Genomic DNA, 27,905 nt, shown 5'->3' with positions numbered 1-27,905 from the left:
GTCTTCCAGACCAGATAAACACAACTCTACCTTGCCTCTGAAGTACCAGATGGACCGGGACCAGGGAGCGGCAGCCAGACCTGGTGAAGTTTACACGGTGGACAGGAGGGAGGATGAAGGAAAGAAGACCCTTCAAGTTCAGTCGTGAACAGAACAGAACTCAAGAGCCCTGACCAGGAAGTATTGAGGACCAGGACCCTACGTCCAGTGGCAGCCAGTCCTCCATGGAGAAAGACAGATTACAAGAGATGTCAGAACAAGAGAAGACCTGATTATAAGCGGTTGAAGTGGAACAGGAAGATAGTTCAAGCCAAATGGAGATGTTACACCCGGATGGGTGCAGTTAAGCAAGCCATGTATCCTTGGATCTGAACAAAGCAGGTGCGGTCAAGCTGCCTCATTCTGGATTATAGAATGGGACAGAAAGGCAACACTGAAAAGAGGGGGCAGGACAGAGTGAGACAGAAAAGGAAATGGGAATCAGGTGCAAGAATGGCAGACCTGAAACAGTGGCAGAAAAGGGAGGCAGACGGCCAAAGACAGATGGGGAAAGAGACATACCAACTAACAGGCTGTCATGGTGAAACAGAAAGATGAACAGAGCACAGGACCCACAGACCCGACAAGACGCAAAGTCACAAGCCAAATAGCAACAAGTCATGAAGACGCATACACAGGCAGACAAGAGAGAAAAAGTAAACCAAACCAACAGACAGTCCAGACACAAGGAAACATCTGTAGGAACAGAATGTTCTGCTAATCAGGAGAAAGAAGTAGGATAAGAAAATCCTACTTGTGTGAAGTGAGGGGCATCCACTGCTTAAAGCAAGCAAATACAAGTCTATAGACTTAGATGCAACGTCACAAGTGGGGTCCTGTTTTGTTGTTGTTTTCTAGCACCCTTCAAAAATAAATGTTTTGTTGTTATCCGGATGGCCGACTTTCTTCATAAAGGCCAGGAGCTTGAATTGAACCTGACCTCATTTTCTTAGCTTTTTTGAGGGGCGCTATCTCCTCCAACGTCTGGCTGAGAATGAGAATGTATGATGATGTATGATGATAAGAGCGCCCCTCACTTCACACGAGAGTGATTTTTTTGTAATTTATAGTTAGTTGGAAGTGGGTTGCATCCACTGCACCAGTGACTCATACTGACCAATCAGATGAGCCCGTTCAGCAAGTTCACTTAGTGAACCTGCGTAGTGAAACTGCAGAGCCTGCAGTGTGAAGTGAGAGTCGTGAGAGTCAGTAGACAGACTAGGTGCAAGACAGGTCCAGTCAGAAATCTTAAACTCTTAGGATACAGAGAGGGGGATCAAGAGCTGGTGCAAGTGTGAGGGGAAAACCTACCTGCATGTCCTCTGTAGTCATGGGAAACGAGTCACTGAAAAACAAGACAGGCAGTCCATCTTGCTGTTTTTTAGAGGCATGGCGGAATGAAGAGGATCGTCAACTTCCCGTACAAAAAGACCATAGGACCTTAACATTTTCTTTTCTTGTTTAGTTTTATTTTTTATTTTTCATTAGATTTATATTCAGTTAAAAAATACCTCAATCTTCACGAGAAACATACTTCCACTGACCAACAGGTAAGCTACCAGAGCGTGGTAGTCCAGTCAACTGCTGGGTTTCACAGAGTATGGCTGAATTGGAATATTCCATACTAGCTGAACCTGACGGCGCAGGTAGGACGATACTTCGAGACCAGTATATTCTACAATCAGCTATGATGTCACAGTACTGTTTTATAGTGTCAACATTTGTGAACAGATTCCCCTGGGTCTGGGGATCAAAGTCACAATTTGCTTCTAAGAACAACAACCAGAACATCCAAATCAGCTAGAAAAGCAGTGGAGCTTGACACCTATAGGTTAGACGTTGGTTGTTCTGCACTCTGATGACCCTCCTCTTTGGCCAACAGCATGGCCAATCCATGACTCTCCTGTTGATGTAATAAGGTTGGAATTAAAATGGTATGACTATTCGCTTTATTAAATGAAGGCCAGATGAACATGACCCGAGTAGCCGGGAGCCGATGATGAAGGGGGCACTGAGGGGCAGAGGAGATCATGACAGTCACTCTTCCAAAGGTGAAGAGAAGAAGAAAAAGAGGAATTGATTTACCGTCTAAAGTTTTTTGTCACAAAGCATTGGTAGTTTGTTACAGAACGGCATGATTGCAGAATGCCCTACATCCTGTCCAAAACCTTTAATGAAGACAACAGGCTTTAAATACCATTTCCTTGAATTATTATTTTATTGTTTTTTGTTGTCGTTATTGATTAACCGGACATGGTGTTTTTAATCTGCACTATAGTGACTCCTACTGGTTGGTTAGCATATTTTTATGGGCTTTTATTGTGGCCTCGAGTAGCCCACTACTGCTATTGTCACTCTGTATTCACGCTTTATAGTCTGTCACATCATGTGGGTCAACCAATAGGAAGGGAGGGAGGAGTTACATCTCAGAATGCACTTGGCGAGCTACTTAGTTAGTTAGTTATTCGATTATGTTGTTCTGACACTGCACAGCACACTCACAGGTCAGCTGGGACACACGGAAAATGTTTAGTTTGGTCGGACGGTGTCGAAGTTATGCTCAGGACACACACACACACACACACACACACACACACACACACACACACACACACACACACACACACACACACACACACACACACACACACACACACACACACACACACACACACACACACACACACACACACACACACACACACACACCTTAAGTATATATTATTAGATATTATATTATTGTTTTCGTATGGGTTCCGCCAATCTTCGCAGTTTTGGCAGTTCTGTGTTATCGTTTTCCACGAAATTCGGCAATATAGTAGAGGGTCGTGGTAATCGCTCAAGAACTGAAGCTCAAAGGACCTCTGACCTTTAGGTCTCCCAATTATAAGTATTGTATTTGTATATGTATTTGATTTCTCGATCCACTCTTGACAATGTTAAAATTTCCATTCATTTGTGTGGAGACTGGACCCTGTTAAGGCATGGTTGGTTGTGAGAGTACAGCGTTGACAGACACCCCTTCAGTCATCTCTAGTCTCTAAACTGTGAACGACACTAGTCCGGAACACGGAACCTGATTGGGTCCAAAATCTGGACACTGCTAATGGTTGATTTATGGGGTAACAAAAAAGTGACGTCATCTCCAGTCTCCAACCATAGACGAATAACAGTTTAAATCCAAATTTTATTCTGACCCCTCCACAAAAAGGCTTAGTTGTCCTGACCCCTTATCCATCATTTATACATCATGGATAATTAGTGTGGACTTAAACTGTTATTCGTCTATAGTACTCAAAATTTGGAAGAGTATGACATCACTCCTCTCTATAAAACATTACTTGTTAGTCCCAATGCCGTCATTGTATTTATCACTGTATCAAGTATCAAGTAGTATTTTGCTACTAATTAGAAGACAGGCATTGCGTATACCTTTTTTCTTAATTTTGCTTTTAATTTTGACCCCGTCTTATCGCCGCTTACAGCTATATTTATTAGTATTACTGCATGAGAGGGGAAAAAAACAGGGGCTCAGTCTTCTATATTCTGCTCTACATGCGCTCAATATCTAGGTCAATTCAGTACTCTGTGAGAAAGTGAAACTTAACGTTTACCTGATCACGTCAGCACTCTATAATAACAAGCAGAACAAAAGTACAACAATGAAGCAAGCAATGCTGGTGTCATGAAGTCTTCACAGGAACAAAGCTATAGGCTATCACCACGTCACAATGCAACATGTTGATAGCCTGTAGATCTATTCTTTTTGCTAGCAATACCATTGTGCATCTTTGACGCGTTGAGCATAAATCAGGCTTTACTGTATGCACTGGATGTACGTGTGGCAATAAACAGTGTTGTCAAGTAACTAAAGTAATATATTACTTTCAGTAATATAATTACTTTTTTCCAGTAACTAGTAACATAACTAGTTACTTTCACATTTTGAGTAATAATATTACATTTACTTTTTTCCAAAAGTAACATGTTACTATTTTCACGAGCCTTGGTGGAACTGTGGGTTTGAGTGTGTATTTATAATGGTAGACTGCAGGGTCGAGTTGCTTTGCAGGCTGCTGATCCGCTCTAGATCTAGACTCTAGGGCGGATACGGAAACGATGTGCACTTGTCTGTACGTGTGAAGTATCGGATGCAGAAGGGCGGGCCTTAAACCGACCGGAAGGCGTAAAAACAAACTAGTGTGTGACTTGTGTTGTTAAACTGCAAGAGAAGTAAACAAACTAAACATGGAGGAGGTGGAGGAGACACCGGCACCACAAAGCGTTTCATTCACTACTTGGAAGTATTCGCATTATTTTGAGTATGTGCGCGATGAAGACGAGATGAACATTATTGTCCGCTGCAAGTTGTGCATATGGAAGAAGATGTGGTGTACACTATACAGTACACTTTTCAGAGCTAAACACTGCAGAATAGGGGAGGGGGGGACTGTTAATGTTGAAAATGCAAAGTAAAAAATGCAATTACTGGGGGCGAGAAAAAAAGTAATAAGTAATAAGTAACTAGTTACTTTTGACAGGGAGTAATAAGGCCTCACTCAGACCTTTAAAACATTGATGCATGCTTGTTGTATGAATGTTGTGAGTGTCATGGCCGCCCCAATGCACTTCCATGTGATTTGGAAGTCACATGGTTTGTAGTCCACATTTTGGACTACAAGCTGTTGTATGGCTTTCGGCTGTGTTTCGACTGCGCCCCTCCCCCTCATACAACACAAATGTTGTGTCAAACACCCATTGGAAATGCATTGGGGCAAGCTGTGTCACAACAAGCATACAGCAATCTGTTGCGACCGTGTGAGTGAGGCCTTAGTAGTGCAACTAGATTACTTTTTTTTAAAGTAATAAGTAATAAGTAATAAATTACTGTTTAAGAGTAACTTTGACAACACTCTGGCAAATTACCATAGCTACCGCATTTCATACCACAAGCAACTCGTGTTTGTGTTTTAATATACAGACAATAAAATGTGCATGTAATTAAAACATACACAATAATTACGATAAAGAAATTACTATAAAAGGGAACAAGAGCCACACAGTTTAGCCTAGCTAAAAGCTTATCTCTTTAATCTTGTGTCTAAAAGAAAACACTGTTGTAGCAGACCTTAAAGTGGAATAGAATGCATGTAACACCTGCTTTGTCAGTCCAGCAGTCAAAAGTGCATTGACATAATCTAGTCAATAGAAATAAAAGCATGGACCAACTTTTCAGAATATGATTGTGGCATAAAGCATCTACAGCACCACTGATTCCCAAAGTGGGGTGCTTGAGCTGCCTCTAGGGTGTGGTTGAGAAGAAAAATATAATGGTAGTTTAATGCAGTGGTTCCCAAAGTGGGGGTACTTGAGGCAGTTCCAGGGGGGACCCAGCTAAATGATAGTTTGGAAACAAATGGACCCTTGGGTCTGTAACTCAGAGAGTGTACAAATGTGTACAAATGAGTGTACAAAAGAGAGTGTACAAATGGAACCAAATGGACCCTAATGGGTCCATTTGGTTCCATTTGTACACTCTCAGAGTTAAATTAGCATTGATTTTACAATATAAATTAGGGGTCCCAAAGATAGAAATGCTATTAAATAGGGGGTCCGTAGACTAATGCATGTCAAACTGGGGGTCCTTGAAATTAAACGGGTTGAGAATCACTGCTAGAGTCGTAAAAATCTTCTCTTATGGGGGGTCCCTGGGATATATTTTCAAGTGGGGGTCCGCGGGGTCATTAGTGTCAATTTGGGGGTCCTTGACATGAAAAAGTTTCGGAACCACTGGTTTAATGGATGCAATAATTACACCATGTATGTTTTCTAACGGGATTTCTCATGAAGTAAAAGCATGCAATTAAAACATTTCTTTTGGTAAAGGTTTACCGTAATAAAAACCCTACATTATAATTCAATGAATGTACCTAAAATGCACTTCAGCTGCAATTTCAGTCATTTTAATGAATGTACTTTAACGTGGCTTAATTATGACAGCCCTTTCTCCCCATCTTCTCTCTTGATGGCTCTCTGCCAATGAGGCTGGGCAGTGTGCATGTGTCCTTGCCCTCACCCTCCTGGCCTGCTTCCTCTTAAAAGTGACACTTGTAATAAAACAAAATAAAGCACATTAATTTCCGTTTTGCAGGAATGAGCTATAGCTATACAAATAAACTTTGCTTGTGTGTAACCTTGTCGCGATTAATTTAAACTTTGTTATAGTACTGTAGCTTCAGTTCAATTAAAATGTACACATTTTTGTGCGTGTGTTGTCATTATTAATTGTGCATGTTTGATGCCTTCAATGTGGCTATAAATAGGCAATCATTTTTAAGGAATGGGAGTGCATCCGCCCAGTTGGGATGTAGAAGGGGGTCTAGAGGACAGACTGTGCCGCCCCAATTGTCATTGCAATCAAAGCTTCCACGTGCATAGCGTGAAAAGACGCACTGTGATTGGCCAGTAGTCACTTGAGTGGCAGCGAGAGACATGGAGGAGTCGCATGAGTGAGGTCACTTGGGCAGCGACGCAGCGTGCCTTCAGCACTTCCGCTTGACTTCCTGCCTTCAATGGAGACACATCGCTCAAATGAACTGCAGCAGCCAACCAATGAGGCATCAATTATTTTATATCTATGCATGAACGTGCCTGAATCGATTCATGAACGAGCGATCTGTGTTAAACCCCAGCTGCGCACCCTTTTCCTTGTGCATGTATTTCCAGTTCATGGCCAGTAGGGTAAGGTGGCTTCACCTTTTCCCAGACGTTCTGGGGGCCTGGTTGAAACGTCGTTCCCCTGCCTCCCCCCCATGTGCCACAATATAGTGGCGGGCCTGCTTAGTAGTGTTCACATATGAATATTGTACGCTAATTTGTTTTGTTTTTGTTTGTTAATTTGTCATGCAGATTGATCTAAATTACATTTGTCTTTTTATTCACCTACATGGTCTATAAAGAAATGAAACAGACACATTGATACAGTATTTATTTAATATTCACTGTGCAGGATGCAGTCAGGCAACGTGCTCGAAAATAAATTCCACTCTCCGGGGAATTGTTCAAAATGTTTTTCTTCCATGTCGTGTCTCTTCTGTCCCCACTGGTCAGTCCTCAAGCCATTCATCGCATGGCATGACACCATGTATGCCAGCCTCAGGCTGCTAAGAGTAAACATATTGTTCACTCAAAGCAGCCTATATGGAAACTTTGAAATTGTCCCCTCCCAGGCTCACTGCCAGTGGCCAGTATAGGTACATTTACTTGAATATTTCCAATTTCCAATAACTTCACAATGTGTCGCAATGCGATGTATTGTGAGCTTGTAGATCTGCAATTTTCAAAAGATTCTTTTAACACATTTCAACGTGTGAAATGGGTCATTCTGCAATATGAGCATAATTGTAGTACTTTAGGTACATATTGATGCTGATACTTTTGTACTTTTACTAGAGTACATTTTGAATACAGGACTACGAGACTACTTGTAACAGAGTACATCTACATTGCAGTATTGCTACTTTTACTTAAAGGTATATTCAGTGATTTGACTTAATTCAAATATCACTTTTTTCTTTTTTTCTGGATAATCCTCCCTACTATAGAGTGTGCTGACCATATAAGGAGTTCCTCCCTGTCCCCAGTGAGCCCCTGGGGTCAAAAAACCCTAGTTTCAGTTTTGGTGGCGGGTGGCAAAGCCTTCATCCAATCAGGATGAGAGGGGCCTTCCTCCAATCATGATCGAGTGGGGCGGGCCTTGGTGCACATGCTGTTGGCCTGTTGCACTTCCCCCCACTGTAGAGTGTGCATGTGCACATCTTGTTACCGGGGCGGACTGGGTGGTTTTCCAAATCACCCAAATCACTGAATGCTCCTTTAAGTAAAACATTTGAGTAAGTTTTCCACCACTGCTCACTTCCAGTTCTTCTGCCTTTTCCCTCACCAAGGCTCCACTCAAGAGGGCATTACATTACCATGCAGTCCATCAGTCTACTTCAACCACAGCCACAGGTGCTTTCAACACATTTGTTTGCTGTCTCCATCACTAGCCGTGGCTGTTTGTCATTGTTTAGACTAAACAAGAAGCTTGTGGCGAGCACTGCAATGTTAATTTGTATAGAAATGATGATGATATGATGAATCCCCTTTTCCCCTCACTGTATATGTTTCTTTTCCCTTTTTACCTCCATTATGATGAATTCCTGTTCTGTTCTTTGTCTATATAGAAGTGTCTATTTGTACGTCTCTAAATGTTTTGATGAATTGAACATGGTGGACCCTGTTGTAAACAAGTGTAATGCTTAATTGGGTCGTCCACTCACAGCTAACAGCCTTTATATTGAGTTTGTGCTTGAAATGTACTGTAATTCTGCAAACTGTTAATACAATTTTCAATCAATCAATCAATGATCTACAAGCTGACCTACATGATCTTGTAGATCCAATTTCACTATTGTTGCACTATACAACTATTAAATAGGGCGTACAGTAAGTGGTACACTTTCACACTCACATGTTCACGTCGGGATGACACTGATATCACAATGCCATTTCCCCATTTTCAACCTGGGGCAAATGTCATTCTGCTTATAGGACCAAACTGGAAGGTTTTCAACCCAGGGTGAAAGTGCTTGCCCCGGGGCAAAATATTTAGTGTGAAAACAATAGGGTCCGCAGTGGATAGCTTGCAACAGCTTACCACAATAACAAGACAAACGAATACACCAGTCTTCTACTTGGCAACTACAACTACAGTATGTGTTAATGCTTGATGGCTAAATCAAAATGCTGACAATGATTTTGGGCTAATGGTGAAATTAGACAACTCTGTAATATCTGGGGAAGAGGAAATATACAACTTGAAAATTCTGCAATGCTAAGTACTGTAAATACTGGTTATGAGTGGACAGCTGCAGCTTCGTGTTAGGAGAAACACTGAACACTAGAGCACTAGTTTGTAGATAAATGGGAAATGTGTTCTCGACAGGAAAATAAATAGGTATAATATTTTCCCCGTCAGGACTTATAATTGCTGTCTTTTCTTTCTCTTGCTCTGGAAGTAGCAGCTACCATCCAGTATTCCTTGACATGTTTGGGGTCCGTTTATTAGTTGATTCAGAGAAAATTTAAAAACAACTGTTGAAAATACTAAATGCAAAAAACGAATGTGTTGTCCAGCTCCAGGTTAATACAGTATGAAGCAGATTTGCTGCTCACATTCATGCTTTCAAGAGGAAGAAATTCATTTTGATGACCCCATGACCTTCTTCTAGCACCTCCATCAGGCAAAAAGTTACCAGTGAGGCAAGTGAGCAAACTTGGGAGGTTTTTGTGCCATAATTGGCAGAGGGCTGCAATCTACTTAATGCATTCTTATTTTGACAGTAACAATGTTGAGAGGGGTGTCCAAACCTTTTTCAAAGGGGGCCAAATTAGAAAATACGAAAACACCCAAGAGCCAACTACATCTCCTACCTAAACGGGTACAATGGTTACAACAGGTATTGCATAACCGGAGGGGAAAACACTACCAATCATACCCAACGGGCGCCAGCCTAGTATAAATCAATACGCAGTAACATAACCAAACTGGCTTTAATCACATTAAGTCTAATAGTCAATATCATCCTGATTTTGGGATCTACAAGCTCACAATGTATCGCGTCAGGATGCGTTGTGTGTTTATACATCAGATATTTAAAAATTGCCAAAGTATATACTGTAATAGGGCCTAAGTGGTTAATTCACACTTTCCCACAATGTAATTATGATTTCTGTCCTGTCATGATTATGATGATGCTGTACAGCAGTGTTGTCCCTGAACGCATTCAATGAGCGATCCTTCATATTGTGGGTGAACGTGAACTGAACGTACTGTGTTTGTGCTTGATGAATGTTATTGTGAACGTGTTCATTTCTGGCATGTGTCTGGCAGCCTTCCACGCAAAAACCCAACGGAAAAAACACCAATCCGGCCGGGCAAAGATCCTGGTGCCGGGGGCATTGCCTAGCAACCGGGCCAATGTTAAAAGTAGATTTTCGGCTAAACCGCTTCATATATGGTGTAATGCTTTAGGTACGAACATGTTCGTAGCTGGCAGATAACGTCTCATAGGCGGGGGGTACGAATATGTATGTAGATGACAATAATATAATGAATAACGTGGAGGAAGACAGACGAGGCGAGGGTGCAGTGGGCTGCCCCGACCTCACAGAGCTGCGGGCCTCTGTTCACACTCACGGCAGGTACGTTCACAACTACTGTTCGGTACGCCGCTGTTCATAGTGGGAGCTTGCATTGACTTTGAGTTATTTTTTATCAAATTATTTGAATTAAAAAATGTACTCCAGTGTGTAAAGACCTTTATGAAGTAAATCATTTGCCCGCCAAGTCTATGGACTTTAATGTTTGCTTACAATTTAGGCATTTAGCAGACGCTCTTAATCCAGAGCGATTTACAATATAAATAAGATATAAATACATGTTTCATACTCATTCCTGCAGTATACTGTATGTTTCATAGTGCAGTACATGCCATAACAACTGCATTTCCCTGGTGGGATCAGTACAGGTCTACCTACAGTAGGTATCAATCTATCTGTCCATACCTCCTCTTTGTGCAGTCGCTGGGACTCACACAGTCAGCGCAGGAGCTGGTTGTAAGTGAAGAGAGGTGGGTGGCCTCCTTTAATAAAAGCGTCCAGTAGAGAAACAGCTGCTGGTGTTGGCTCCACAGCACATATTGTTTTCACACCTAAGGGGACAGAAGGAAACGGAACAGGTCAGTGAACTGAATCATTTCATCTCGCTGCATAGACAGGCCAAGGGTGGTAGCACAGTGAAAGGGTCGTGTGAGTTTGTGCTTGTCCGCGTGTCTACCAATGTACCCCTACTTTAAAGAATGTTACATGTGGGCGTATGGCATGCATGTGTACTTGTCCATAATATACAGTATTGTGCATGGCAAGGGCTGTAGAGCACGTACAGGCTGCAGGGCTATAGGTTTTATGGAATTGAAATGTTCTCTGCTATTCCAACACCTACTGTATGTGATTTATTTTCTTCCCCATGGAAGACAGGTTGGAGGAAAATGCCTTTCTGCTCCTTTGTTTATAAGGTAAAAAATAAATAAAACAACCTTGAATAAAGTTGTCATGTATTTCTGTTGTGTTGCTCAGTAAGCCGTTGGCGTGAGGGTATGTTTTCTCTCCTTGATAAGAAATCAATTCTCCATTCTCTGCCTCATTTGTCGCTGCCGAAGGACTCCTGCAGAGCCTTGAAATTCTATTTAATAATCAAGCATGAAAAACTGCGGATAATAGACTATTATGGGATGTGATTACCAAGAAGATAAGCTCTTCCACTAATTGAAATATCATTCATATCATATACACGAGAGCTGCCAAAGTGAGATGTGTAGTTAGTCACACCAATCTCCTGTTCCATTATCTTTACCATGCCCTCATCATGGGTAAACAGGAACGACTGGCCGGCAAATCTCAGCCAGCTTCCAGAGTCATTTTACTTTACCGCCTGAAATCATTACAGTTTTCTACTCTAAAAATTGCAGGAAAAACTACATCTTGAAAGGCCCATGGCAGAATTGGAAGCACTGGTCTAATTATAGCTCACTGAGGTGGATATTTTACCGTCTAAAGTAGGGGTGCGGTTGGATTTAACTCATATAATCGATTTTGGATGAAAATATATCTAATATATCATTTATTTAAAAAATGTCATCATTATAGGGGACAAAAAACATAAGAAAATAGCAGTCAAACGCAAAGCTTTGTGAGCTTGTAGATCAGCTGTATGACGATCGTATAATATTGTTGCCGACGGGTGGAAACCCGTTTCTTTTTCACTATTATTATTTTTTTAAATAATTTTTATCCCACGATTTTGTAACCCATTTTTCACCCCTGTGTCAATTATCTAATGTGATCCTGGGCTCTACACACCCTCCACCAACCTAGTCCCCATATATGGGGGACATGGGAAGAGCAACGGACTTGAACTCATGCTTCCTTCATGCCTGAAATGGTAAATGGTAAATGGTGCATTTATATAGCGCCTTTATCCAAGGCGCTTTACATAGATTGTGCATTACATACACCCATTCACACACACATTCATACACCGATTGCGGCGGAAGCCATGCAAGGTACCAACCAGCACATCGGGAGCAATTTTGGGGTTCAGTGTCTTGCCCAAGGACACTTCGACATGTAGCCAGGAGGAGCCGGGATTCGAACCGCCGACCCATGGATCATTGGACGACCTGCTCTACCTCTTGAGCCACAGTCGCCTGAGTGTCCAAGTTGCTCCTTTACACCCGACAGGGAGTCGGGGGAGTTTCCCTGGTTGGACGTAGCGCGTGGAAGGAACACGTTATTCCAACTCCATCAGGCGCCCCGGCTGGCCAGGGGGAGGCAGTTTAGAGACCAGGATTACTGCATGTTTTTTGTGAGGGTACCTACCTACCCTAGGGGACACGGGGAGAACATGCAAACTCCACATAGAAAGGCCCTTTCGCCAACCCCGCCTCGGGTATGGGCACTGATGACGCGGAGGAGGAAACACGCCGCCAGCACCCACAGCATCCCGAGCGGGAATCGAACCCAGGACCTTCTAGCTCTGAGGCGACAGCACTACCAACTGTGCCACCGTGCCCCCTCATTATTATTTTTAAAAACATTTGTGAAAATAGCAGATCTACAAGCTCATAACATATCACATCGCAACGCACTGTGAGCTTCTATGTAGACACTCTTTCAACTTTTATGAAGTAGGGCGTTCATTTACGAAATAACATACAGTAAGTTGAAATGTTGGCGATATATTATATTGAACTATTTTTATAAAGAATAATCAAAATTTTCACGTTGATCCGCTGATTTAAAAAAAAAAGCTTCTTAACTATTCGAACAAGTGATTGATATAACAAATCGCTACGAAAATAATTGTTACAACCCCAGTGTAAGCATGGTGATAATAAGCGTTGAATACTGGACATATAGGTAAACCACCCATGTATGGAGGTTGTGAAATGGAGCTGAAGCTTGAAATTTACCACCTTCCTCGCCTCTCTCCTTTCCTTGTGACAATCAATCATCACCACCACTCCGCCTGAACGCCGCTGCATGGTCCCGCACGTCAATATGACCCATCAATATCACTCTGCCCAGACTGAGGCAAGCGACGACAAGGGCTTTTAATGGGAGCTCTCCTGGATACGGCGGCTGATGCATCTGCCCATAGCCTCATTTACTTCCTTGTCATGTCCACCCCCACCCCTCCAGCAACTCACACTTTTGTGTGACAGTTTGTTTTGCCGTTGTTTTTTTTGGTGTGGCTGCATGCTGCTATTTTTCGCTGTCTGACTTTCCCCTTCTTTTTCTGTAAGTTTGTTATCTCTTTTCGAAAGTTTCAAGGCTGTAGCTACAGTCAACCTTAGCTCAGAATGTTGTGTGTCTTGTCATCTTCTCGGAGCGCCGCCTGGAGAAGACGAGCGCGTGCCAAGTCAGCTGCACGTTATGGAATGGAGCTCATTTTGCTCCATGTGGGTCGACGCCGTGTGCAGTGCGTTTGTAACAAAAACGGAAATACAGATTGGATGGGCTATAAAAAAATCTGTCTAAAAATATTTTGTTTCATTATGGGAAACTTTTTACACAACGGAGCCCTGAGAAGCTGGCAAATTGGGTCCCAAGACACATTGTTCTTTGAAGAGATTGGAATCCAACAAGTCTCTATACTGCTCCATTTTTAGGTCAGACGTGTTCAAACACTGAAATGCTGTAAAATACAAATCTTTAAAACAATGTCAAATGCAGCTCTGAAGGTTGTTTACGTGGTTGTTTGAAATTTTAATAGGTTCACTGTTGGCTATTGTCATTGTATTAACTTTGATGGAGAAGCAAGGAATGGATCTATGCTCTTGTTTTGCTTCGGTTTAAAATATTTAGTGAGGGGAAGAAATTATTCATTCTGACTCAAGTGAGAGTGTGACAGAAAAATGAAGACATGAGAAAATGTTTTGAAGCACTAGCTTCGAATGTGTTTCTATGTAATGCCATAAGCCATTTTCTCCATACAGCTCAACTCCCATCACCACAAAAGTACACTAGGAGAGATCAGATGGGTAAACCACAGTTCAGCTGCTGAAGTGGAAACCACATGCAAAAATGTGGAATCAACAAAAATCAAGAGTCCACCTAAGAATGTTACTATCACCTTACATAACACAAACAATTGCACAGAGGTAAACAAGCACACTGTTTATACAGTACAATCCTGGGAACATTTCCTCAGGCAATGCCACAGTTAATGAAGCAAAGTGAAAAGCATTTTACAGTAGGATGGAGACACAGTTAAACAAAGTATATGGCCGATCATATTTGTGGGTGTAGGCCTATTTGGGTGCATATGACTGATGTTGATGACTCTTTTCATCCTCTATTGAAGGTAATTCCTTTTCCAACTAAAATGTTTATTTTATTACTTTTCATATTTGAGCATCTTCATAAAACTCATGGCTGTATGTGTAGTCAGAAAACCAACCTCTTCAGACTCCATCTTAGCCCGTAGCACTTGCCGTAGCAATTGCCCTAGCCTCGACAACCTTACAGGCGTATGCAAAGGCTCAAACAAATTTAGACTTTAGCATTTTATATTATATAGTGTATACACATAGTTTCATTATGCATATTCCATTGTTAGACGGATGTTGGGTTCTTAGCTTACGTATGATTCTTGATGACTATTTATTTTATGTATTTTATGTATAACCACTGTTAAACAGATGTTAGGTTCTTAGCTTACGTATGATTCTTGAAGACTATTTATTGTATGTATTGTATGTATAACCACTGTTAAACAGATGTTAGGTTCTTAGCTTACGTGTGATTCTCGATGACAATTTTGTATGTATTTGATGTCATACCATGTGTTGTTCTTGCTTACTGTAAATCGCTCTGGATTAAGAGCGTCTGCTAAAGCCTAAAGTGTATGTAAATTGTAAATTGTATGTGTACAATGGGTTATGAATGATTTTCATTGATGCTGTGGCTCTTGAGGATGGTCATCATTTATATAATAATGTTCGATTCAAATCAGCTAGGCACACAGCCTCAGATGCCAACAATGGTTTGTGCGCTGCTCGATCACCTCACAATGAGCAAATGAAAATGATGACATTAGAAGAGTAATCTGAAGTGCAAATACTGGTGATGACATTACGGTCCGAACAACACAATAGTTATCGTTATGAGTACAAATTACGACAGACGATCAATCAAACCTTTCTGAGCACAGAAGGTGCTAATTCATTTAGTCATCTTTGTCTTATTACTTCCACATATAATGACATTATATGCAATTATAATAAGACTGTTAACTTGATTAGATGATTGTTTTAGGAAAGATACTTTCTTTCTTTTTAGCAGAGTTCACATGTATTTTACATTGTACACTATATGCAATGATTATGTTGTGTATAATTGTATAGTGTATAATTGCAAAATAAACAAACTCAGCTGATTTTGTATCTTCAATATATCCTGAATAACAGAATAAGTCCACGTGAGCTGGGCACCTTAAGTGCATGACACAGAAATAAAGAAATCTATACATCGATCAACGGCTTAGAAAAAGTTGTAGTAACCTAAAATGATGTACCTTGTTTCAGGCCCAATCAGTCGAGGGAAAATTGCTCACAAACATAGTGGCCAATTTGCAGTTTGTCACCTCACTAGAGGGAGTATTTATTTACCTCTGTCCAGCCTGTAATCACCTCACACTTCTCCCCAGTCCTTCATCATCAGCAGAGACACAGAGACGTCGTATCTCCGTCTGGGTGTGCATGGATGGACATGGAGAGTTTGGACAATAGACCATGGGTTATATCTTGCGCCACCCCTTAACCCTTATCGCTAAACTTATTTGCCATTTTTTACTATTTAAAAAAACCTTTTATAATAGTTCAAATAGCTGATCTACAAGCTCCCAACGTGTAGATGTAGATCGGCTAGTTGAACTATTTTAAATTTATTTTCAAAATAGTAAAAAAAGTTTAGGGATAAGGTGGCGCAAGATGGAGCCCCATATCACACGGCGGCCATCTTGCCATTAAGTTAATGAAATGCCACACCGTGCCACACTTGCCACACCTGCTTTTTCAATGCAAAATGCCAACATGGCCGCCGTGTGAATATGGTCTACTGAAACAATATTAGAAAGAATCAGATACAGTACAGGGCCCACCCATGCACAGCTGTCACTGCTTCCACTTAGCCTGCCTCCAGCCACTGAATCACAAGCCACACAAGCATAAACAAATTATAAATATTTGTGGCGAGTTAAGGGAAATGTCAATTCAGGCTGAACGTCAGGCTAGCATGGCCTTGCTCTTGGTGAGGGCTCCCCGCCATAAAGCCTAATTTATAACATCGATTGAAAATGTTATTTTATTGTCCGCAATCGACAACGTTATGCAATGGAATATACATTAAGTTTAACATAATGTAAGTGAGCCGGCCCGTGTGGCAATAAATGGGTCAGGAGCCTACAGTATCTCTTGTTTCTGTAGTGTATGTCCCCTAGCCATGATGTACACAAGTTCACCGCCTGGACATGCGCCGCTACCGCCATACGACATTTGTGTGCTTGTGGATCGGCTATGCAGCACACCACATCGGCATACGTTGAAGTATGAATCAGGCTTTACCATGTGCGTCGACAGTACCCATTCTGTCACCGTGGTCTATGATATTTACAAGTGATTGGACCGATAGCACTGACTCCACTGATTAGCTGCGTTTGTCGTCCTGTAGCAGGTCCTTTAATGGGGACAGCACACACTCAAAAAGCCTTCGGTGGGTGAGGAATGGTTGGTGACGGCAGCTCTCTATGGACTAAAATCCACCTTCTATAACCTGACTGACAATATGGAGCAAGCTAATTGTTGATTTACAAGCATGTACAGTATGTAGCAATATGACTTTCGGGGAATATACAGTATATGATTTACAATTCTGTGCCTATCGGAACCTCCCGTGGCGCAAGTCCGCTTGAGACGGCGCGCCTCCGGCGTTTTAACCGTGTTGTGGAAGCCATGAAAAGTCAACATGTGCCTCATATCATTGCCCCCGCCTTCAAGGCACATGTTGACGTTTGGTCACTAAATCACAATACATGTATATGCCTTTTGGGGAGTGAGACAGTGTTGCTGTCAATTGTATGTAACATCACAATACATCTCCAAACACATTTTTCAGCTAAAAAAATATAAAGTAATAAAAAGAAAAGAATCTTCTCCATGCTGTCACTTTTGATTAAAGCACTTTTATGTACTGTACTTCTCCTACGCACCTACTCTACACTCGGCTGTGCAAGAGCTTCACTATGTTTTAGCTCAAAAAGATATGCCTATAGGTTAATTCTAAAGGTCACGTTTAACAATCTGGCTGTCTCCACCAACTGCCTGGTGAGGGGCTGGCCAATTAACATCCAAACGCGTAGGAAGAAAACTTGTAACTTGTCATTTCAATCGCGTATGGACTACAGTCTAAAATGCTAAAATACCATATAACGGCCACGAAGCATCTCTTAGAGATTTTAATGACTCAGGTGTCGTGTTACAGATGCTTAATTATGTAGTTTCCGGTAAATCATGAAGTACAGTTGGCTTCAAATAGATGCTAAATGCCCTTTAGGGGAATACTAATTTAGGGCTGTAATGTCAGGGAGTCAAATCTTAAAACAACAAAAACAACCTCCGTTGGGCTATGTCTATAAGAGATTCAGGGAGAGAATTCAGAATTCTGTTTCTTTACAACAGCCCAAACTCCTTCAGTAGTTGGGTCACTGTGTACGTTTGATCACAAGCTTACAGAACACACTTTTTATAGAAGTGTATATTTGTACGTCTAAATGTTCTGATTAATTAAAAATGGTGGCCCTGTTGTAAACAAGTGTGAGCTTAATCATGGTGTCGTCCACAGTAACAGTTTTTCTATTGACTTGAGCTTTCGTTTGAAATGTACCCATTCTACATACTGTGAAATAACATTTTCAATCAATAAAAAAAAAAAAATCCTTGCTTTATAAATAATTTTATTAAGGGCAGTAGACAACTGAGGGCCACAAGCAGGGTGCATGGAATCTGCAGTGGTCTTTCTATAGTGGGCTAAAGTGTTTTTACCTTTAAAAGGATTCTGGACTTTACTGTCCATGATGCCACCATGTTATGTACAGTAGCTACTAGCTTTAGATTTTTTATTCATGAATATATAATACAACACTCTGGCATGAATGCATATACACATATTACAATCCAAATGTCACCAACAACGTTATGCTTATGCTTATTTATAACTATAAAGTAAATACACCTCAATATTCTTATCAACTGCCAAGAAGGATGTATACTAAATTGCTTCTGTGCATACAGTACACGGAGGGGAATTGCTTGCCTCTGTGATCATGTACTAACATGACGTATACCTTTCAGTATTGCCCAAGGAAGCTGCTCTATCCACTTCTTCATCTGATCTATGCAATATTATGAGGAAATACAATGTCAAATTGACATTGCGCTTCACAATCCTATTGCCTTAATTCCTTGTCTGCCGCCTGTTCATCTGAATTCATTGGACGGATGGATACCAATTTCTTAATATCAAACTGGGGTCATCTTATTAGTCATCAAATGTGAAAGGTTTAGTGCCGTGCACTTTACTGACTTTAATAATGTGCGGTTGATGATGCAATCGCCACAGAACCTTTTGTAGCAGCGGAAAAGAGAACAGTTTAAAGGAAACTCCTTTGTCCCACCTCGCTGTGTGTTTCCACTTGATGATGCAGCAAATTCAACTCCAAAAGGGCATCGGTCCAGGGTTCCGCTGGGGAGGTGGGGCCCCTAAGCAGATTTTAGTCCCACGCTCCACCTTGGCAAACTGCCCCCCTGCTCCGTGATTGAATGCCAGCTGACATCTTTTCAATAGGTTCATCACCCTTTCCTGTACTCTTGAATATACATCAGGGCAGCTGGTGTCTCAGGAGAAGCATGGATTCTTCCACCTCCCTCTATTTCTCCAGACTGTCTTTAAGCCGTAGGATACCTCCCTTTCTTTTGACAGATGGAAATGTGCATGAGAAGTGAACGTGCTGGATAGACCCTCTGGTTATGACAGCAGCATTTTAGTGTATAGCACATTTAATCAGAAACAATCTGGTGCCCTTTGAGTGCAAGGCTGTTAAAGGTAGGCATTCAACGTTTTCTTTTTTAACCATTTAAAATGTAACAGGCCAAGTAGAAGCTTTTCAAAATTTCTGGGCCCATTTCCCAGACTGGTTGTACGTCTCCTACTTTGAAACCTGTCTGCTAGACAGAACTATAGTTTATACATTACCTGTACATTTTCCCGGGCATAAATCCTTTTTTTCCGAATCCCAATAGCTGGGCACACAAGGGTTTAGTGAAGACGAGTTATACGTACCACAGTTCATGACAGATCTATCCACGGGAACCTTGGCGTCTGTAGCAAGGTGAACTATATGGAAAGCAGCTGACTCTGGCTATCAGGGAGCCAATGGCCTTTGACAAAACTAGTGCTGATGATGGATCTGGCTAATGACATCTATAGCTGAGGAAACGACTCACCTTAAAGCCACTGAGAATAGCCTTCGTGAGTGCTTGAAGCGACCAATAACTCACTGGGGAAGGGTGGGGTCGATGGCATGAGTGATATTATATTATACTAAATGAGTTTAATGGTTCTACCTAGGCCCCTTACAAAATTGTCAGTTAAACATATTAAATATTAAGATTATCTACTCAGTGCCTCTGCTTTCACTGTATTGAATCATCTTTTAAAGTCATAGAGGATTCATTGATCTACATGAGGTTACAAGGGTGATGTATTGTGTCCAGTCAGAAACGGTCAAAACGGAGGCAATATCCCCACCAAAGAAAACAAGCCTGTGCACCCATGCTTGGAAATGTAAAAAAAAAAAAAAAAAACACGTGTTAGGAAAAAATAATTAGACTGTATGTTCAGACTGACAGCCCAAATAGGATTGTTGGGCTATATCGATTTTGGAATATAGCACTTAGAAAAGTGCTATAAAGTATTAATCATGCCTTTATGCCCGTTACAGCATTACCACAACCAATGCAGACAGGTCAACGATGATCTGAATATACAAATCCGATCACTATAGCAAATAACAGTGTAAACAAATTGGACTGCAGTCTGAAGAAAGCCTTACACTCAGTGAAACTGCTAAGTCCCCGTACTATCAGGCTTTGTGGATGTCTGACAGAAGACCCAGTGTGTGTAGGAGGGGTCGTGCTCTGAACTTATACCCTTGAGGGGACTGACCAGAAGAGTGTGAGGTCTCAATTGAGTGGGGAGAAGAGGATCCCGCTGCTGACGCTGCACAAGTCTTACAATGCACCCATTCTTCAATTAATAAGCTCTCACTAGAGAGCGAGCTCCTCAGGGGAGGGGGGATGCAAGGGAGTGATAGGAGCGAGGAAGTAGATACAGTGCAGAAAATGAAAGAAGAGGGCCGTATGTGAGACGAGATATCAATTCCCTTATCATAAAAGACATGAACCCTAGCAGCCCCATTCTGGGGCGAATATTTGGTCAAAACTAGCAGATCTATTTCACAACGCCTTGTGACGTGATGCATGATTGTAGATAGTAGATGTGCCATTTTTGGCGAAGAGATTTGGTGTTGTGGCGAAACATGGAACGCCTCGGGGACCACGGTGTGTTGACCACAAAGTCACTGTTCCCGGTTTGAATCTAGAGAGACCTGCGTTGCATATCCTTCCCCAACTCTGCCTTCCACATACTGAACGAATACATTGTTAATGCTTTTGTTTTTATCAGAAAAGTTAAAAATCGGAAGGATGCATACAAAAATATAGATATTTCATTAAAATGTTGACACGCTAATGTACAGTACAGTATATGTACACCGGAATGCTTGATCTCAGAAGAAAGCAGGTATGTCCTTCCTTGGCACACTGAAGGACAAAACTGTCCAACAGCAGCTCGTTGTCAGCCCCTTAAGACCCAGCACAGCTGTGGAGCTGCATGCGCACTCCTGCAGGGCAGGGGCAGCTTGTTTTGTAAAGACAAGCTGATATTAAAATTTCTGTCACAACACAGGCATGCAACAGAGCAGCCCTCCATGCCATTACAGAGAATGTCATTCAGAGAGTTTTACCACTAAATTACTTTTCCACTCGGAATTGAGGTCCTCTCCCCAGGAAAGTTTTATTATGTCAGCGTACAAAGGCCGCTAAACCTAACAAGCTGTCGGCCAAAAGTTTTGAGGCTTTTTCAGGGAATGGTGCATTTCTTACACGAAACAAGAAACGGGTCTGGAAAAATTCTGGGGATGATTGGTGCGATCAATGTGACCACTAAGATTGACAATTTTGTAGCTCTCTACAAGTCTACACCATCCGATTCACACAGAGCACCAGTAGCCTTCTACTGTATATAGCTCAATTACAGAGTCTGCAAACATCTGCCAACTCGACTATCCTACCAACCTGTCCCTAAAATAACCACATAGTGGGGTGTAGAGGGCCTCAGTTCATTATGCTGTAACAAAACCAGGTCATGTCTGTCCTAGAAGGTACAGGCAATTTAGAGACTACAGTAGTAGTGGTTAGCAGTCAAAAGTGTTTGTTGACCGAAAGCTGCACTTGAATTGGAGTTACTGGCTTTCAAATAAAGTGAAATGGGAGAGAAAGTAAATTATGTTGTGAGGAAAAAGAAAAATGACAGGAGTGGATGTGGAAAGTGAAACTTTCTTAAGAAACCAGACGGGATTCGGGAATAAAATGTAGTGCGGTTTTCTGGTCTGCAACAGGCCACAAAGACCATTATTTCACTGATAATACCAACCATACAATATCACTTTGATGTGGATCAGATTTTTTGCTTCGTTGTTAACAACTAAAAAGGAAAAATATATCATAATGTCTATGCTTATTCATGGTAGTAGTCCACTACAGGGGATTGTGATTCTACTGCATGTAACAGACCAGGGAATGACACTCATAGTGTGTTCAACATCACTAATAATTTGCCATTTTCACTTGGCATCAATTAGAAATAGTCTAGACTCCTATATTTATTGAACTGGGCACAGACAATGACGTGCACAAGGCCGGGCTATATAGTTTCCTGAATTACAACCCATTTCCCCTTTTATGGCTGTGCTCTGGAGGAGCAACATAAATGTGGTTACATGATTATATGTATAGATATGTCCGTCCGTCCATCCATCCATCTTCCTTTACACAGCAGTTCCAGCAGAGAATCCCAGACTTCCCTTTGACTAGGGGATCCAGATTTGTACCCAGGCCAACACCCCGCAGGGAGATAATCCCCTACTACAGTACCTGGTTCTCTGTCTGCTCCGTGGCCTCCTCCCAGCTGGGCATGCCTGGAAAACCTCCCTGGGGAGGCGACCAGCCCAGGAGGCATGCTTATTAGATCCCGGAACCACCTCAACTGGCTTCTTTCTAAGCAAAGGAGCAGAGACTCTACTCCCGAGTTATGGATGACTGAGCTTCTCACCTTATTCCTGAGGGAGATGCCAGCTGCCCATCTGCTAAAGTTAGACCAAATTAAATCGCCTAAGGGTAGGTTTGAAAATAATCAGGGACCCCTGTCATCCAGCCAATCCATTTTGACCCCCCTTCTTTCAGGAGAAAGGCTACAACGTATTAAGACTCTTTTCTGTAAGTGTGCACTTACCCTGAGGCAGTGCATGAGGCCTTTAACTCCTCGTCATCAAACATAACTGAACTGTGTGCCCTAGCGTTTTTTATTCTTTGTCACTTGAATGATAATGTGCATTTGTATTTTTTTCTTTTGTCTAGCCTGAGCTTACACCAAGACAAATTTGAAGAACCAAATAGAAACAATGAACTGGTAATACAATATTGAGTCTTGATTCTTGTGAATGAGTTTGATCTTTAACATAAGGCTAAAGATAATGCTTTCCTTTGTGGGATAACCCCACATCAGAGAGCATTGGAGAGCCTGGTGATGACGGAAAATACTTATACTAGCTGTAGATAAATGGGAAGTTAAGGACCCCCAAACAGAGGCGTATCTACAATAAGGCGAGGGCAGGCGTCCGCCTCTCCAAATCCATTTCTGGCCTGGCTAAAATCCATACAATGAGAAAAAAAGAAGACAAAAACAAGACTTGAGAACTATTAATGGACAGCTGATTGGCCGTTGCGGTAGAGCACGACCCTCAATCACCCATTGTAATGTAAATGCATGCCTTTCAGCCTTTGTATCCTACTCGTCTGGCAGGTATATCTCTTTGAAAACCTTTAGTGCTAAGATTGTGCGCGGGGAGACGACAATTAACACATTGCCTTGCCTGCCCAAAACGTAATTCCTGGATACACCACGGCCCCCAAATGAATATGTATTTGTCCACAGGCCCCCATCATGGGGGTCTGTGGATCATCAGAAAAAATAAATTGTGCCAGGAACCCCCATACAACATTTGTATTCCAAAAAATGTTCCATGTTTTCACGATGTTTTAAACTTAAAGAGTTTTTGAATATAGGAGCTTTACAAGCTCACAACGCATTGTGCCGTGACACGTTGTACAGTAGATTGGCCATAGCCAAAGTATAGTAATAGGGTTAAAGTGGTTGGACTGATTCAAGAACTACTGCTCTAATTGTTCTGCGTGTACAATCCTAGATATAGTCAATGCCACAGACGAATAACAGTCTAAGTCCACACTATTGATCCATAATGTATAAATGATAGATAAGGGTTCAGGACAACGAGGCCTTTTCGTGGAGGGGTCAGTCTGAAATTTGGACTTAGACTGTTTTTCGTCTGTGGTACTCTATTCCTGGACTTCACCAGGAATCAGTGAGTTAAGACGCTGTCAGCATCACACCCATGAACATTCACATGGCTTGGCTCAGTGCATTTTGTAAATTGTACGGCACAAGATGTTGTAGATTCAGGGCCCAATCTTGCGTCAGAGGCACTTTATCCGTAATTTGGGGATTTAGCATTGCATAAGAGGCGTGCCCCCATAACATTTGCTATCTTGTGTGCCACAGCCTAAATCCGAAAAACACATCCACTACCCGTTACATTATGCATAGGTGTGGTTTGGGCGTTACGCCACTTAAACCAATCAGTGTGCCACATGCCATTGCCTTTAACTCTTTGAGATATTCATGGATTTCTATATAGTTTTTAGACTTCTCTATGGCAGAATGGCGTTTTTGAATGATTTATTGAAAATTCTCTGTTGTGAATGTGTGACAACGAAAGACCTTCAGAGAAAGCTTGACTTGTCTGCTTCCAGGAAAAAAATGAACTGAGTTGATAAAATGTTTAGTTCTTGTGTTGGAAGCCATTTAAAAGAGCCTGCATTTACACTGTTTTCTGTTTCTAGGACAACAAAAAAAGTTATGACCAGTTGAAGTTTTATTTTCTAAAGAACTTTTTTTCTGCTGGGCGTACACACCCATGCCATATCTCATTTTAAAGGGTGAGTTGTCTAGTTAGAAAAAGAAAAAGAAAAAAGTTTCTCACATGTACCACTGTAGATATTTTGCCATCTATAAATAGCATGGTCAGTCAGGACCAATCTGACCTATCCAGCTAAAAGTTCCCATAGCTCTGCATTGGAACGTGATAGAAACTCAAATTCTTTTTGGGGTAAATGTAGACATTCTAACGCACATTTTGATATATACCATGTCTACATAGTCTTACCAGTACCTTGTATATTCATGCATGAATCTCAAAAACCTGTTACGAAGAAACACAGTTTTGATAAAAAACACATCCAAGGACATTGTTTTGATATGACTTGGTGCCCATGATATGTATCAAAATATAGACTTGAATGTATACTGCATTATAAAAAAAAAATTGGGTTCTTACCATCTACAATTACAGAGTAAATCACAGTTGAAACTCGCTTAGTCAAACCATAAACCTCAGAATAGTGTAAAAATAGCCCGACAGGTATCTCAAATTGGAAAAGTGCACTTTTATTTTTTCAGAACATAACCAGAACATAACCAGAACATAAACATTATAATTTAAAATAATTACAGAAAATAAATAAATACTAATGCAATACATAGTGTACATACTGTACACTATTTTGACGTTGACATTGTATGTGTAGGCTATACAGGGTACAGTTCTATTTGACGTTGACAGTGTGTGTGTAGGACACCGACCCCCCCTCCCCCCCTGAACCACCGGAGATGAAGCAGCTTAGCCGCACTGTTACACTATTTTGACGTTGACATTGTATGTGTAGGCTATACAGGGTACAGTTCTATTTGACGTTGACAGTGTGTGTGTAGGACCCCCTCCCCCCCTCCCCCCCTGAACCACCGGAGATGAAGCAGCTTAGCCGCACTGTTACACTATTTTGACGTTGACATTGTATGTGTAGGCTATACAGGGTACAGTTCTATTTGACGTTGACAGTGTGTGTGTAGGGTATACAGGGTAGTTACAGTTCTATTGACGTTGAGGGTGTAGACTTTCAAAATAAGACAGAAAAAAAGAAAAAAAAAGAGAACAGTTATTCAAAGTAGTGCTTGATATTCTTGTCCTTGTGGTAAACGAAGAAGCATGGGAACAAACACAAGGGCACCTCACAATCAGGGCAGTAATACAGGGTCATATGCCGGAGTGGTCTACCATTGGGACCGTTACTGAGCAGGTGGAGCCTGCAGGTTCTCTTGTCAATTCTCACTGGCACATGGCCACGCAAATGCACCTCAAGTCTCCTATTCTCATCACCTGCTCTTGCCCTATATGGACGATCACCCCCCACTGCCCCCTCCGCCGCCGCCTCCTCCTCCTCCTCCTCCTCCTCCTCCTCCTCCGGCCTCCCTGGTCTCAGTGATGTCCACCTCTCCACCACCAACATGATATAGTCCAGGAGAGTTTTTGTCCTGCCCTGCTTGAGTTTGTGCAACACGAACGCATTGTACATCACCATCTGAAACATGTAAAAGACAAACTTCACAGGCCACTTGTAGGACTTACGGGCAAACGGATAGTAGGAGATATGTTGGTCTAGTTTGTCCACACCATTCATGTACTTGTTGTACTCGTTGACACAATGTGGCTTAATTTTTTTATCCCTGACTGGCTCGCCTGGCGTCACTCTGGCTTTCTTACGCCTCTCAGTGACTGTGACCATCGTGTGTGGGTGGATGGTGCTGCACATTTTGACAACCTTCTTGTCCCGCCAAGCCAACAGCATCACCCCGTCATTGTTGTGGCGCATCAGAGTCTCGCCCAGCTTCATGTCGCCTGGTTTGCTAAGCCGCTTCATCTCCGGTGGTTCCCCCCTGTTCTTCCTCATCGTCCCACATACATGGGTTCCCAAAGACAGTAGCATAATACACCTGTTCACTGAGTTGTACAGATTGTCCATGTACAAATGGTAGCCTTTGTTGGACAACGGTCCGAGAAGCTCCATCACGGTCGTGTCCAGCCCACAGCCTACTCCGGTATATGGCTTCATGTTCCAGAGGTAGCCCGTCGCTGAATCGGCTAGGCAGTAGGATTTAATCCCCCATTTTACCGGTTTCAACGGATTATAGCACTTCCAAGCCAGTCTTCCCTTCCATAGCATAACACCTTCATCTATCGATATGTTCTTCTCTGGGGTGTACATGGACTGAAACCGGGCCAGAAGATAGTTCACAAGATATCTGACTTTGTACATGCGGTCCGCTGTGTCTGGAGTCTCCTGGTCACTGAAGTGAAGGAACCGCTTGAGCAGCAGAAACCGGGTCAGGCTCATGGTGCGCCTGAACTGCTGTGTCTCATTAGCCTTACGCCGGGACCAGTATGACACAAGGGTTGGCTTCCTCACAAGGCCCGTCAGGAAAAAGAGCCCGAAGAAGTTCTTCAACTCTATCACAGAGACATCCGTCCATTTCTTCACTGTGGAGTGTGGGAGTGGGTCCTGGATCTAGATAGATAGATATATAAGTTAGATTTATTTGCAGAAATTACAACAAAGTCATCAATTTGGGAAAACATCAATGTGGAATATACACAATACACACCATTGCGATGGACTGCGCTGCATATCTGTTGGTCTCATCGCAAATATACTGGAGCAGCTCATCGGTCAGCAACAGCTCAAAGAACTCCACTGGATCACTCTCTGCACTGAGGTCACAGTGAACACCCGGCTCTCCAGTAAACGGGATGTCCTGTGGCTCCCACCCACCAGCAGACCACCCTGGCGAAGCCGTTGAGTTGGCATCACCTAAATTACAGGAATACACAATTATTAGCATAAAAAACATTGTTTTTATTCATGTAGAATACATCTGGTGGAGCTGTAACATGTGATGAGACTATAAAATGATATACATGATTTTGTTCTGTGCATTGTATTTATACCTGCTTCCATGGGCACAGGGGCAGCATCTGCAGCTGTCGAGATGATGGGCTGTTCATCATCTGTAAAACAACAACCATTTCAATCAATTAGAGGCATGGTGTAGCGTTCTCCATAGTGCCAAATGCAGACAGACTTTAGCCACATCCACAAGTTATTTAGCTCTCTAGTTACTCACCTCCATCCACATCACTGTTCACCTCATCTTCATCATCGTGCCACTCCTCATCACCCGGTTCTAAATATGTACAAATAAATAATCATTTAGCTGGAGTGCACGCTACAATTACATTCCTTCATACAAAAATGTAGCCAATCACATACGAATTGTGGCCAACACATCCATCTATTCAGTGTTGATCCATTTCAGCCAACACATTGTAGCCAACA

At 42.0% G+C, this 27,905-nt stretch overlaps 2 protein-coding genes across 8 annotated transcripts in view; both read right to left on the bottom strand.

Annotated features, from left to right (window-relative positions):
• caly (calcyon neuron-specific vesicular protein) overlaps positions 1–27,905 on the bottom strand; it is a 144,041-nt gene that overhangs the window by 58,854 nt on the left and 57,282 nt on the right. For all 7 annotated transcript variants that reach the window (XM_079499852.1, XM_079499849.1, XM_079499855.1 and 4 more), the window contains exon 3: positions 10,648–10,793. The gene's annotated coding sequence lies outside the window, so the exon portion shown is untranslated. The remainder of the gene's footprint in view (positions 1–10,647; positions 10,794–27,905) is intronic.
• Positions 1,110–27,905, bottom strand: LOC306921151 (piggyBac transposable element-derived protein 4-like; the record flags this gene model as incomplete). The annotated part of the gene is made up of 5 exons (XM_079498262.1): positions 27,694–27,905; positions 27,518–27,577; positions 27,175–27,380; positions 25,919–27,077; positions 1,110–1,294 (listed from the first exon to the last, which is right to left on the bottom strand). Exons 2-5 carry the CDS (start codon positions 27,525–27,527, stop codon positions 1,110–1,112), a joined length of 1,560 nt encoding a protein of 519 aa, XP_079354388.1. The 5' UTR covers positions 27,528–27,577; positions 27,694–27,905.

Source organism: Electrona antarctica (assembly GCF_951216825.1).
Source record: "Electrona antarctica genome assembly, chromosome: 4".
NCBI classification, from domain to species: domain Eukaryota; kingdom Metazoa; phylum Chordata; class Actinopteri; order Myctophiformes; family Myctophidae; genus Electrona; species Electrona antarctica.
This window is presented reverse-complemented; position numbering and strand designations above follow the sequence as displayed.